The sequence below is a fragment of the Neopelma chrysocephalum genome, unplaced genomic scaffold (assembly GCF_003984885.1).
Source record: "Neopelma chrysocephalum unplaced genomic scaffold, ASM398488v2 Primary Assembly neopelma1_59, whole genome shotgun sequence".
Taxonomy (NCBI): Eukaryota; Metazoa; Chordata; class Aves; order Passeriformes; family Pipridae; genus Neopelma; species Neopelma chrysocephalum.
Window position 1 is genome coordinate 9,747,863 of NW_020897714.1, and position 14,534 is coordinate 9,762,396.

At 35.2% G+C, this 14,534-nt stretch overlaps 1 protein-coding gene across 5 annotated transcripts; it reads right to left on the reverse strand.

The window, feature by feature from the left end:
- Window positions 1-868: 868 nt before the first annotated feature.
- CUNH12orf50 (chromosome unknown C12orf50 homolog) lies at window positions 869-14,530 on the reverse strand. Of its 5 annotated transcripts, none has more exons than XM_027679839.1 (12): window positions 14,152-14,530; window positions 12,566-12,689; window positions 10,233-10,352; window positions 8,829-8,906; window positions 8,620-8,733; window positions 7,185-7,304; window positions 5,971-6,075; window positions 4,583-4,690; window positions 4,157-4,354; window positions 2,630-2,719; window positions 1,886-1,977; window positions 869-1,277 (listed from the first exon to the last, which is right to left on the reverse strand). In XM_027679839.1, exons 1-12 carry the CDS (start codon window positions 14,158-14,160, stop codon window positions 1,215-1,217), a joined length of 1,221 nt encoding a protein of 406 aa, XP_027535640.1. In that variant the 5' UTR covers window positions 14,161-14,530; the 3' UTR covers window positions 869-1,214. The 5 variants fall into 5 exon arrangements, with proteins under 5 accessions (XP_027535640.1, XP_027535639.1, XP_027535637.1 ...); XM_027679838.1 differs by having other exon boundaries at window positions 869-1,274; window positions 10,188-10,352; window positions 14,152-14,529; XM_027679836.1 differs by having other exon boundaries at window positions 10,188-10,352; window positions 14,152-14,529.
- Window positions 14,531-14,534: the final 4 nt, after the last annotated feature.

Below are 14,534 nucleotides of genomic sequence, written 5' to 3' on the forward strand. Positions count from 1 at the left end.
ATGCAGCACAAGACAGCACAGTAGTGTTTAATTAGGGGTGTTGGGAACATTTTCAACACCTTAGTCCTTGATTTAAAAATGTGTTTCTTGTTTGTTTTGTGCACTTGTACTTAGCTAAACTAGATACTCTAGGGTTTTCTATTCTTCTCTCAGTTAAGAAAAGTGATGCCTATATAAATTTCAGAATAGAATAAAAATTATTCCATTATTGAGATATTTTCAGTAAAGTAGGACAGAGAAATGTATGACTATATTTCTCATAGAATGACAGAATAATTTCATCTAGAAGTACCCTGGAAGGTATGTGATCCATCCTCATGCTCTGAGAAGTCACAATGAATAAAAGACTCCAAGGTTGTGCTTTCATACTGAGTTACAGGTGTCACCAAGAGAATTATGGGACAGTAATTGTCAGTGTTACAGAAAGAAGTTTGAAGGGTTCTTCTCAAAAATTGATTATGTTCTAAGAATGACCAAAGGTGAGGCACATACAAAAAAAAAAAAGAAAAACATCTCAGACAAAGATATGAAGTCACGTATATGTAACACCTCAGTATGAAGTTTGTTTCTCCAGGAAGCAATATTAAAGTTTCCTTCCTATTAAAGTTTCCTTCCTCTTGGTCTTTACCCAGCTCTTCATATTTTAGTTTAAAATGTGTGCAAATACATATTTCATTTAATTCTAAAAGTTTTGTTGTGAAGTTCTTTTAGTTCATAACACAGTTCTGTTTCTCTGCTAAAATAGGAAAATTTCAAGATCAAATTCAGACTGAGCCCCCAACCATCTGGCAAACAGCTAAGCCACCTAAGAATATGGCTTTTACACCAGAACATCTACATTCCATTGTTGTTCACATCAAAAGTCTTCTGAAACTGCTAAGTAAATAGTATTTATTCATATTAGGAATTATGCCTTCAAAGATCTGTCAAATAAAAAAGGGGAAGACTCTGCTTAGGGATATTTTTCCTCTCTATGGACATCTATTACTGTCAGTCTTCTGGTGTACAGCCATAATCTGTAAAAATAACTTCAACTGCCAAATTTTCACAATGGATTAAATTTAGTGAATATATTAAACACCTTTATATGTGACTGTGCAGAGCATACTTTTAAAATCTTTTAGCCAGCTTAGAAACATTACAGCGTAATTCCTACACCTTCTTTTTGGAATTTGCAGGTTCATCATCTTTGTGTATTCCAGTTGATAATCGCTTTATTTCCCTTTAGATTTTTCTTTTTCTCCTTTTCTATTGCCTTCCATGTCTTCTTGGCTCTGCTGTCAAAATAGATATACAGAACATTTTGTACACAATTTACTAGAGTAAAACTACATGCTCTTTCAGAAAGATTTTAAGAAGTAAACATGAGATAGAGGTTCTAATCTCTGCTTTCAAGACAGCTGTAAAATGCATTAATGGTCCTTAGAGTGTCTTGCGAATGTTTTGTAGCCCGAGTCATTTTATGAATTTGGACCTCAGCTGATCGTCATTCAGCCATTGCTGATGCTTCATGAACAATCCAGCAGAGAAACAAAAAGACCATAGTCAAATAGTCTCTACTGTGTTTGTCCAGTGCTAGAATCCAAAACCTGCTTTTTGTAGTGCTCCACTATAAAGGCAGGTACACATTTTGCTTTCATAGCAGTATTACTGTAAAAAAATTTAGAAATCACAGGGTAGTTATACAGGCAAAAGTACGTCTGCAAACAAAGCAAAGTACATGTCTGCAAAAAAACAAAACTACTCTTTCAGACTGCTTAACATTGATTAGAATCTTGCAGGTTTTGACCAGGCAAGTCTTACAAACACTTTAACATTTTCTAGGTGTGAGGAGACATGTCACTTGTCCTAAAAAGACTGAATTGTAACCATTTTTGTCAATTACCTGAGTGGTTGTTTTAAACTTAGAGATTGGTTTTGCTTGTGGATTTCTTTTTCTCCAAGTTGGTGAATTAGAAGATCCTGAATTATATTTGCCTGTAGGGAAAAACATACATGTTGTTGCTTATTTTCAGACACAATTTCTGGAAAGACTCTCTTAGTGTGATACGTGAATTAAATATTACATTAGCTGAAGTATCAATGAATGCATCAGGTGAATAACATATCGCCTCTGAAACACAAGCTAGTATTAAAGACAGACTCTCTCTCTAATATGTTAAAGATCATTTGTAATATTGCAGCATTTCCATGATACAGGATCTTCCAAATAAGGTGGTTCTGCCATGGATATCGTTGTTTTTAACAAAGGGAATGTTTCTGCGCTGAAGATCTTCCCAAAGGCATCAATTGCTAATCCATACTAATCAAACTAATCCATAATCCACCCTCCTGTTTGGGAAAGCCCTATAATATAGTGCTTTCACAAGGCTACATTATGTTTTGGCACATATGTTTTAGCATAATATAGCACAAGGCTATATTATGTTTTTGTGCGAGACAATTGATTGTGCCTCAGAGCATGGTGCCTAATCACAAGCCATTTTCTAGAAAATTTGATTTAAAATTAATATTATTAATATTAATTTACTAATAACAGAAGATAGTTCCATCTTAATTCAATAACTCAAATTATTAATTTAATAATCATCCTAAAATTTTCAGTTTATGCACAACATGTAAGTATTACCATAGTTTTCTGTTTGTGTCCAAAATCTCCTACTGGTGTCAGGCTGATTCTTCTGTTTTGAGCATTTCTGACCATATGATTCAGGTACTGCTAGAAAGAAAGGCAGTAAAAATGCTAATTATTGCTCTTATGACAAAAATGTTGATTACCATTTTTTCTGAAATGATCTATCCTTTTTTAGCATGAAAATATGATAAAACGCACTTTTCACATTAAGAATGTTCTCTCTATATCTCTATACCAACCTGTTCACATTTAATGAAAGCAACCATTCAGAGAAAAAACAAAAAACACACAGCTATTTGTCCTCAAGACTAAGCAGTGATGTTGGAATTCCTTTCACTTAACTTTATTCAACTTAAAGTAGGCATTACTCTGCCTGAAGGAAGTTCCTGTTATTAGAAATTAAGACAGGGAGTCACCTCAAGATGGAGATTCAACATAGCTTAAAAGATGGCTGAAACTGGCAAGATGAAATCACTTTCTTAACTTATGACTATTTAAATTATTTACCACTGAATTTGTTGACAAAATGACAGATGAAAAAATACAACTATCCAGGGAAATTGTGGACACAGAAGGTGGAAAGGCAAATAAAGCCCAAATGATGTATGAAGCTCTATTAGAAAGATAAAAATAAAATTATAAAATCAGGGTTCCCAGAAAGAAAGAGGCAAGACTCAGAATCCCACTTGTAGGTTTCTTGTCAAATTAATGACATAGCATGTATCATCAAGAGGACAGTAGAGTATTTAAAAGATGGAAAAAAAGATGAAGGAAAACATCATCCTGCATGAATGGGAGGAGGAAGGGATTCGGTCCTCTGTCCAACATAATTAGTGTGAAAAAATAATACTACTATAAATCACAAAAATGTCCACTCTATTTAAATAGGTAAGAGAAGTTTGAATAAGTCCCAAACCCATGTTTATTCAAGATGAAAAATAACCCTAAATAATGACAATAAATATAAATCCATAGCAATCTTTAACTCTGGTGAAATCCTAGTTGTGGAATTATACTATGCAAAGCAAGATCATTTTTTCATACCTTACTGGGACAATAAAAGTTGAATAAGAAATATTTCTTGAGACAAAACATAAATTCTACTGTAAAATTACTTCTATTATCAGTGGTTAGAATAAAATAAGAAGTTAAAGGTGGAGTTTTTTTAACCTTAATAAAGTTTACTAAATATTTGAAAAGAATAAATCACATAAAAGATGCTGTAAAACTGGGTAACTGTATATTTGTGCACATCAGTACATCACTGCATTCATGGATTCCTGCTGTGAAGGTGGGTCAATCATTGTTTGTGGATTTTCTTTCTGACAAATTGTAAAGCTTTATAAATCTTTACATTTCTGTCTATGGATATGGTTGAAATCTGTTTGTCAAAATTATGCTTAATCAAATTTACTTATACCTGTATTTAGGCATAAATAACATATTTACCTGCAGGGACACAATTGAATGCAGCACCATACAGACAGGCATTTTAAGAATTCTGTGCAAGCAGGAGCCCACCTGTAGATCCATTGAACTTTGGTTTTTGAGTGACTGTACGATAGACTACATATGCTGATCGTCGAGGTTCTGGAGAATTTAAATTAGTGTATCTTCCGGTTTCTTTCCCATAAGGACCAGAAGAAGCAGTTTCATCATTCTTACTTTGACCCCTTTGTTGGTACCTTGGTTTTACTTTGGGGTCCAAAGTCTGAATTCCTAGAAGTGAAAATACAAACAAAAAGTTGTGCTATTACTCAAAATTTAACATATTGCAGGAGACTGGAGGCTAGACAATAAGATTAAAAAAATATTCTTTGTAGGTAGTCCAATCCAAATATGGACTGTCCACATGTAACACTAAGAACAGAAACTAACTAGGTAGTGCTAAATCATCTCACAGTTTAGTAAATAAAAATGAATAAACCAGCAGTTTTCTGCAAATACCTTTGCCAGTTACTGTATTAGCTGAATTTCTTGGCTCCTCAGGAATGCATTTATTTTCTTTTACTTCCTTGCAGCGATGGTTCTTTACCAGCTCAGTGTGGTTAGTCTCTGATGAATTAAAATAACACATATTTACTTTTTTAGAAAGCAGACAAAATGTTCTTATCCAAAACTGTTGTGGTGTTTTGAAAACATAATCTCCCACTTCATACATGGGTTGTCTTGGGTGGAACATGGTTTCACATGTTAATTATTCTGTATCATTCTCCAAAAAGAAAGTAAAAGTGCCTCTATTTCCTCTAGCAGAAGAAATCTTGAAAGCCAACTCAAAAACTAACTCTACAGGCAAAGACCAGATCATCCTTTCTCTACACTTCATAGGTGATGTGTGGACCTTTGGAACACCCATGGTTGAGCCCATGGAGACCACCCCATGCACTCCAAAGGACACCTGGCTGAACTGTGAATGATTTCTGCCTGTAGCATCTAGATACATCCTGAACATGGGCAGTACATGAACATAACAAAATACATAATGAGGAGAATAAAATAGTAATAGCATTTGTTGCATAGGTAAGCTCACTTCAAACTACAAACAGAACTTCAGAAGGAAAGTTTCAGTATAAACAACAGTGCTCTTCTCCTGGCCCCTTCTACTCTTCAGGAAGATGTGGCTTTGTTCTTCCTTTTCTCCCACTAATGTAAGTAAACACTTTTGGTTTCTCTCATTTCAGGCCTGAATGTGGCAGAAATCTTCTACTTTTTCTTTAGTTTATGGGGTAGTTTAAAGACAATTTTTTTTTTCTTTTTACTCTAAAACTGCCAAGAAATACCCAGGTAACAATCTACCTACAGATTGATACAATAATCATATTGATACATATTCTACATTGACAAACAAATTCTGAAATTCTTTGGGAAAAGAATGAAGTTTATGATCGAGGTACTTTGGTGTAGGTATTTTACTTTGCTATATGTGACTCGTTTTTAATAAGCATACTTTATCACAAGTGTAACTATATTTTTACTGGTTCTATTAAGTCCCATGTTCTGTGAGATACCACCTACATTGAAATCTGTTTTACTTGACAGAATTGGAAAGTGCACAGCACTCCATGTGATCTAACACGTGAGCATCAAAGATTTTAATAACTCAGGGACTAATCCTGCCCACTATGAATCTAACAGAGGATGCAAACTAGCTAAAAGAAGCAGAAACGAACCTTAGCATACGACTGCTGTCATCTTGCAGTGAAAGAAATCACACTGTTAATGGGAAATTTCAATTCAGACTGGTTTCGCACAAAATATATAATGCCCACCACACTTGTAGAGGAACAAAAATGATCTAAAATATAAAAATTTGGAAATATATAATAATGGATTACCTTTCACATTGGAATACTTGGACGCAATTCGTTCTTTTTCCCAAGGTGCCTCAAATCTGGTCCCATCAACAAATGTGCTCCTCTGTGTCCCAGAACCACCACCTCCTGGAGGAAAGGAGTCTCAAAAAGTTATCTACACTCAAGAGCACCCTGAGAAAGGTGAACAATGTAGAGTCTGCTTTTTATATCACGTGTTTTTAGCTGAATGTAGAGTCTGCTTTTTATATCGCATGTTTTTAGCTGAAATCAATAAAAAGGTACAACCACCAAATAGCTGATTCAATAAGGCCCACAAAATAAGAGGGGGGAAAAAAAGCTTTGAATATATATGTGTGAACAGAGATTTAATTATTGAATTGTTTCCCACTGGTAACTATTTATATTGACATAAAGAATGTTTAAAACAAAGACACATTTGTATATAAAGGTCACAGGAAAAGAAGGATCATGTAAGATACATTTTTACTGTGCAATAAAGTTCTGGAGCTACAAGACCCATACCAGTTTGCTCCAAGCTAGAGCAAGCAGCCCTGGCATGGCAGTGCATTGACAAACTAAGGGGGGAAAAAAAGAATACTACAACAATTACTACTATTTTTACCACTAATAAATATTTATGAAGAAAAAGGATTGAATACCACTAAGTACTAAGTAAATTCAAGGAGAATGGACCATTCTTCAGCTTTAATGACATGATTCAACACTGAACTCAAAGGGTCAAAACACTGTGTCTTCATCTACATCAACCAAGTTTATGCAGAGGGATCGACTCCTGTTACACAAGATACAGGATTGCAGCTTTGTTATTTCTGTGTAGGATAACTGAAAAACTTAAAGCTTATTCACCTTAACTAGGGATAGTCTCACAAATGTAATGGTTTTTGAAAACATTTTATCTTGTGTGCATCTCTACACTTGCTTTTTTGTAACTCCACAGAATCTTTTCTTTCCCAAAATTCAGTAAGAAAAAAGTCAATTGTAATCAGCTTAAAGGATTTTTTTTTCAGTATAATCCTAAGATAAGTGTAATACATAATCGTAAACAGTGGTTTTGATTGTTATAATTAATGGTGCAGCATGAGAAAGAGTGTCTAGAACATAAAGAACAAAGAATAACTCAAACGTAAAGTGGTGAAATTTAATGCATGCATCTTTGGTTATTTTATTTACCACATGATGTTCAGCAATGACAAGCTGATGCTACAGTATATTACCTCCACTGTCAAAGGATCTATGATCTTTCCTGGGAGTACTCTCTATTGGTACTCTCCTTTCTGAACTCTCTTTCTCTTTTCTTGCATTATTACATTTTGTAGGAATTGTGTTACTATCACCTGGAAAGGCAACAGAAAGAATGTTTAGCTGTGGGTAAGCCTAGGAAATGGTACTGACATTCTTCTCCTCCCACCTCTATGAGCCAGTGAGTAGTGCAATTTCTCTTAACCTCTCGTTTCATAACCTTCTTTCTGTTTTATCAGTTATTTGGATCCTGTCTAGTGTAACTGATGCATAACTTTCATGCTCTCTACGATAATATCATAATACATAGGCTAAAGAAGACTATGGCATCAAAGTAAAGACCTAGCTATAAACTAACTGTTTATTCATGAGTTTCTCACTTTCCATGAATCATATTTTTGAATCCTCACTGAATGAATTTATGGCATTTTCAAGATGCATGTAATCATAGTACCTAAAGCCTCAGAGAACTCAAATGAAAAACTGCTTTGGGGAAACATATCTATCCTTTTCTCTAAATATGTCTAATGATAAATATATACACTTCCTAAAAGCTATGTTTATGTATTTGTTATTGATTCCCTCATCTGTAGACTAAATGTATCTATATACTTCTTAAAAATAGCTTATCAAAACTACTTTATTAACAAACATTTTAAATTTAGAAAATAGAAGAGAATAATGAATGAAGTAACATAATAGCTGTGGTAAATATTTATGAATTTGTATTTATTTGACTTTAACTATGTTGGATAAAGCCCAGCATTTGAAACAAAATGGAACTCTTTTGTTTCAAGACCCTTGAGGGGGGTATTTACTTAATCTAAATTTAGTTATAGAAAAGTTTCCTCTATCACTACATTTTGCTATCTAGACACCCAAGACAGTCAGCAGAGACTGTAGAGCACCTCTGGCCAAGTGACTCATCTCACCTTCCTTTGGTGCATCTGATGATGCAATAAATAGGCCCATAAGAGTTCCAGTCTTTCTCAACTTACAACAGAGAGCCTTGATGAGAAATTTAAACTACATTCCTAACATTAGGATGGTTAAAATTAGACTACACAAATCTTGATTGTGAAGAAAAATTATATGAAAGACCTATGTTGTGCACATCAGGAAAGTACACATTGGCTTAATAACCCATTTCTACCTTTTCCATTTACAATTGATGCAGGTAGTCACATAAGTGTGACCACATATATATATCTATATATCTATATCTATATAGGGTAAAAATTAATGAAGTGGTTTGGCAATATGCTTACAAATACAAATATGCTCTTTGTAATATTTTATTTTCACTAAATTTAAAAAGTGGGAAAGAAGTGCAAACTATGTAATAGTTCTGCCCTGTTACAGACATTTTAAAAGTGGTAAACACAGTTCAAGGAAATTAAAAGTACTTGCCTTTCTGTAAGTTTTGTTCAGTAGCTTCCAAGGGTAATAGCTCATCTTGCCAAGGTGAAGACACAGCTTTTGTTGATTGGTGTTTGTGAGGGTTCTGAATTCCATAATACTCTCCTAAACATGCCCCAAGACAGTGGGAAAAAAAGGCCCAAAGATTACTGTATTGGCAGCATTGCTTTTTAGAAAAGAGTGACTAATTTCATATTTACCAGATTTATAGCATATATCCCTTATTGCTCTTTCCTCTTCAATATCTGCAGTGGTCTTGGGCCTCAAGTTAGAAACATCTGTAGGAAATATTTTAAAAAGATTACAAGATAACTATACAAATATCTTCAACATTTCTTAATAATCAAATACCATAATGACTTTCATTTCTATCATCAGTTATTTTTGTTTCTGACTGCAACCTCTGCTTCCAGACAGAAAAATGACTCCTTAACATTAGGTATTTTCACGTACAATGGAATTGCAGTTAAAACACATATTAAGAAGCAAATGTTTGTTCATTTGAAATGATTCAAAAGCATCTCCAGTATTCATTTTCAAAATAATCTTTCATTTACACCTACAACAAAATCTGATTCAAAATGTCACCAGACAGGGCTTGTCACAAAACCCTTGCCCAAAGTTACTATTCTATAATGTCTGCTATCAGAGCTGGTGAAGTGAGTGCTCCTTACCTCTCTCAGTTAAAGCTCTGAAGACTAGCAAAGCCCTGCCTTCTGTATTGTTTGAGTTAATGTGGCATATTCAGACTGAAAACATGTTAGGAAGCACTAACGGGCTGCCCTACCTGATGGGCAGGGAGAAAGTGAAATTTGGCTTGGGGCAGTACAATAATTTGCTGAGTGCACTCCTGAGAGTAGGTCATTCTCTCACTTTTCACTCTTCAGGAATGTGCAATTTGTTCCTTCCCTATGAATCTCATATCTCTAAGTGAGATACAGTCAAAGGTTTAAATATATTAACATATATATATGTATATACACATAAACATTCAGTCAAACTAGTGAAAAGTTTTGCATGGATTCTCTTCACTAGATTTAAGAATAACTTCCTCTAAAAAAATTAGACTGCCTGCAGAGTTTAGTAAATCAGTTGGTGAAATTAAGTTGAACTCACTCACACAACCATCTTTTGTAAAAAACCTGTGACTTCACCTTCAGTGATGAGTGTGTACAGCCCTTGTTCAAAAATTTGTTTCCCAGAAAAGAAGTACCTTCTAAGCTTGTAATTTCATCTCAAAATTTTGAAGAGTTTTTGATGGCCATCTGAATTGTGGATCGCATTTTAAACTTCATTTAATAAAAAAAGGTATGTGAATTATACCACTATTGAAATATATACTAAAAATACAAGGGAGTTAGAAAAAATTGCCTTGCTTACATCTGGTGACTACCAGTTTCAACATTTTAAGGATTAGCTGAAAACTATTTAAAAAACTTGTCAGCAGCTCTTTTATAAAAATGTAGTGGTTATTATAATAAATCAGTCATGAAGTACATTGCAAGAGTTGACAAAAGCCATTTAACTTCCTTATAAAAGAAAGAAAAAAAACTGTTTACAGTTCTCTTCCTCTCCATCATCCTCTTCATCATCCTCTTCATCACCGAGGTTTATAATCAGTGGAGGATGAATTGGTAATAAAATATTCTCTTGATTTCTGAGTGAGTCTTGACGAAGGACTGGATGCAGAATCCCTCCTTGGACATCCTGTTTTAATGGGACATCTGCAAACAAGAGCATTAGAGGTACTTTATTAGGAATGAACTAGAATATCAAATCCACATTCACACTAGCAGGTATACTTTTGACATCCTTATCAGGATTAGGCATTATCTTGTGCAGAGGTTGGCAAGAGAACTCCTTCCAACTCCAGAAAGTAGGAAAAACACAGGTACTAGCTCCTCTGAATGGACGAATGAGGCACTGCTGAATACAGACTTTTGAAAGAGGAACATTTTTATCACTAAGCTGTTTAAAATAGGCTGGTTATCTCTTCCAGCTGGTGGATAGATTAATTTGAGTCAGCAACCTTCTTTCTTCCAATCCCTTTTAAGACATTTACAAGATAGAGAAATGCGTGATTAATCATGCTTGGATTGAAATGAGTGAGTGAGTGAGTTTAGGATCCCACCTATGAAAATATTTGAAACATGCTGAATAACAGGTAAGTGGTATCATCTCCATGGTATCCATTTTGAAGAATTTAGCAATGCTAAGTACAGAATTGCCCATTTTAAACTTGCAGACGTTTTTTTTTCCTATCAACTCTCTTTACTGGGTACAAAATGTAGATTTTTACAAGGAATGTGTAGTTCATAAAAATAATTTACACTTAATTAGAAGAAAATTAGAAAATATATTATTTTCCTTAGGAACTTATCTCTATATATAATGTTTGCAGCAAAATGGCTTCAGTACTGGGATAACATATTCCAAGAGCCAGGAAATGCAATGGACTGGAAAGATAAATGACGAAAAACATTGAATCTATCTGTACTGTTTGAGCTGACCTATTTGCAACTATAGATCCAATCAGGATTCTGTGCATTATATTAAAGAACTTGGATATATTTTCCAGTTTAAAAGAAAATGTGTGCATTTTTCTATTATTCCAGTTGTTGTTATTCTTGTGCATCTCTTGCTTGCCTATGAGCAGCATGTATATCATATTAAACCCACTTTAATAACACTATTGCAGATCATATTTGTTGCATCTCATGAAAGAGATGTGTAAGATGAGACACCGACTTCATAGAGCCTTTTTCACTGTCCAGAACAGGATATTATTAGCTCTGGGTAGTGTAAGCCAAAACAAACTTAAATTAGTTTAACAACATTTCTAAGTATTAGCACAAATAAATGCAGGTTTAGTATTTGCAAACAGACTTTGAATTTTTACATATTGCAATAAAAAGTCAAAGGATTGTGTTTGTTTTCTGGTTCTGGTTGTTGGACGTTGCCCATAGTCCCTCTTGGGCATAGTCTGTGACTCTCATCACACCTAAAAGTGGGCCTATGCTGTGTAAGTGGGAACTGTGCTAAAAGCAGTATGGGCACTCAGAGAAACAGCACTCAATTTCTTGCTTTGGTCCTGTGTGGTTAGTTAAGCTCCACATGCCCAGATATGACACGCTACGTTTTTCTGGGGGAATTTCAGGAACACAAGGTTTCATGTTGACTTGCTCTCCGCACTCCTGCTTCTGACATCTGTCTTGGTTCTTTGCTCTGGACTCTTACCCTGTTCTGGGTTCCAGCTGTCTACCAGGGCTCCTGATAGTCAAGAGCTCCTCTTAGAGAGGGCTGAGGAAAAAAACCCAACTTGTAATGGTGGGGGTTTCCACAAAGAAGTGTGCTGCCTTACACACTATTACCATACTTCAGCAACGTGCAACCAGTGTTCAAGCCTGAAAATTTTATTCAAAACAATGAACTGGAAATATATCTGCACACACATCGCTGTAACCTGATGTTATCTCTTCAAGGGTTGTCTCATCCATACAACATGTGCTCTATCAACAAATATTGCTACTAGTGTCCCTATCAACCTCCTCCCCCACCACACACACTAGTTTTAATTTCTCTTAAATGATTATCTGCATACTAACCATTTTAACTATGAGAGAGATCTATCAAAAATACAAGTTAAGCAATATTTTTACTCCATGGATCTCAGCACCTAAATTGCCATTTGTGACTTCATCTTTCATGTCACTAATAGATATGAAGATTCATAATATGACAGGTAAAGTAATTCATATGGCAATCCTTCTTTGCCTTGAGCTTGCTGGGATAGCAGATCATACCTGATTGGTTCACCATGGTCCACTTCTTGACCTTATTATTTACTACATAAGCAATGGAAGTAAATGCTGGGAGCACATTTTTGTCTATTTCCTAACTCTAATGAACAAATTGTTGAGAAAATATTTTTACTCACTGTTACTCGGTGGCAAATAAAGTCCATTTATATTACGGGGTTTTCTGTGAAAGAAGTCACAGCTTATCCTCCTACAGCCTACGGGCTCTGTCTCCCAGAAACAGGAGAACTTGCTGTAGTTTTGCTGCCAGAGAAAACAGTTTTCAGGTATTGTAAGTATAACAATCAAAAAATGGACTAAATGGATTAGCACAATGTGAACACTGGACATATGACAGTTCACACTGCTGTAAACATATGACTAAGATTTTGTGGGACCATGTTCTGATAGTTTACAACATTTCAAATTATCCTGAAAGTTATCTTAAGTTCCAGATAGGTCTAAAGTTATCTTGAGTTAGGTCAACAGAGTTTGATGATGTAAAACTGTTCCTAGATTAGAAGAGGAGTAAGGCAGTCTACCTAGTTTACTGCAGACTTTTCGTGAGAGGCTGGGAAGAAGAAAAATCTATTAGTCACTTAACTGAAATGTGGCTGAGTTTTCTCTCCTGTTCAATGGGAAAATCAGATCAATCTCCAATGAAATGTGCTGTACAAGTGCAAATCTTACGCTAATGCTGTCTTACTATTAAAAGGCATGGGTCTATGGGGAAATATGGGGTAAGAAACAAAATCCAGAAAGATTCCCATCAAAAAATATGAAAAGAAATGGGAATTGACATTATGAGACTGTTGCCATTACACTGCTCACCATCTTTCATCTGTTTTTATAGATAACAAACAAAAGCCTAATGGGAATAATAACTTTCCACATGGATTTGTTTAATTATTGTTTCTTTACTCATACATACACTGCTGCTCTTTCTCTGTTGATCAATGTAGCACCAGCTAAAATGTCTGCACAAAACTACAGAGATAGTACTTTCATGACAAGTCACTTTTGTTAGTAATACATAAAATTATTATTCTATAGCACTGTCTTATTAAAGTTTACAGTTTTTAGCATCATCTCTGATGGTGCAATTCATTTATCCTTATAAGCTGAGGTATCTTTCTCAAGCATATGTTAAACTTTTAATTCCAAAGAGGCAAGTGCTCATGAGCACTACCTTGACTATGTAAACTCAGGTTTATACCCTGGATGTGAACAGCATCCCAACTGAGAGCTGTAAATGCCAGGCTGCCAGTAACTTATAAGTTATTTTTGTGTCATTTTTTAAGCAAAAACAAAGCCACACTTGAAAATATTGGAATATTTGGAGGCAGGTTTCACTGAGTTCCAGATATTAACAGCTTTGTCTACGAGTAACATCTCCAAAACTTTTGGACTGTAGTGACTACAACTGGGCCATCCCACGAGACATACGGGGGTCTGGAGTCAAAGCCCATCTCCCTAGCATTAATCCCTAAATCCCCAACTCTTAAAAATGGATGCAATAACCAGGAGCCCATACCCATGCCCGGATTATTACGAGGTGGAATATAAATATTTCTTTGAATTAAAGCTATGCTGTCAGCTGTCAGGAAAATCATCATCTTATCCTCAAAGCAGTAGTTTTCCTTCAAATACTGGACCTTCAGATGAAATGAAACTCAGATGGACAGTGTAGCTAAAACAAAAGATAGCTGAGTGAAGCAGGTGGTACCTTCTCCATGTGGTTGAACTGTTGAACTGAACTGAAAGCAGTTGTTAGCCAGGATGGAATGTTACATTTTGACAGTTGCCAACTGCTCCTCCAGCTTGGGACATCAGCATGATGCTGCTACATGATCTGTCCAGGCTGAACATCTTCCTTTATCTCTCTTGCTTCCAAGAAAGTATAGAAAAACAAACTGTTTCAAAGAGTCTCCCATTCTAGTGCTTCCTTAGTGTAAAACGGAAAAAAAAACATTTTGTGAGGCTTAAATAATACCCAACTTCTTGTTGATGGAACTATGGTTTTGGGAACAAATCTTTTGACACCACAAAGATACCACAGCCTGCTAGGCAACAGCAGCCAGAGAGAGGAGTGACAATATACTGTGAGTA

Bases quoted from the DNA above. Each gene is read 5' to 3' on its own strand.
- CUNH12orf50 (XM_027679836.1), bottom strand. The intron at 8,907-10,187 runs GTAAACAGTTTT...TATTTCCTACAG, and splicing joins TGATGGAGAGGAAGAGAACT to ATGTTTCTAACTTGAGGCCC. The intron at 4,691-5,970 runs GTAATCCATTAT...TTAATTCATCAG, and splicing joins CAAGTATTCCAATGTGAAAG to AGACTAACCACACTGAGCTG.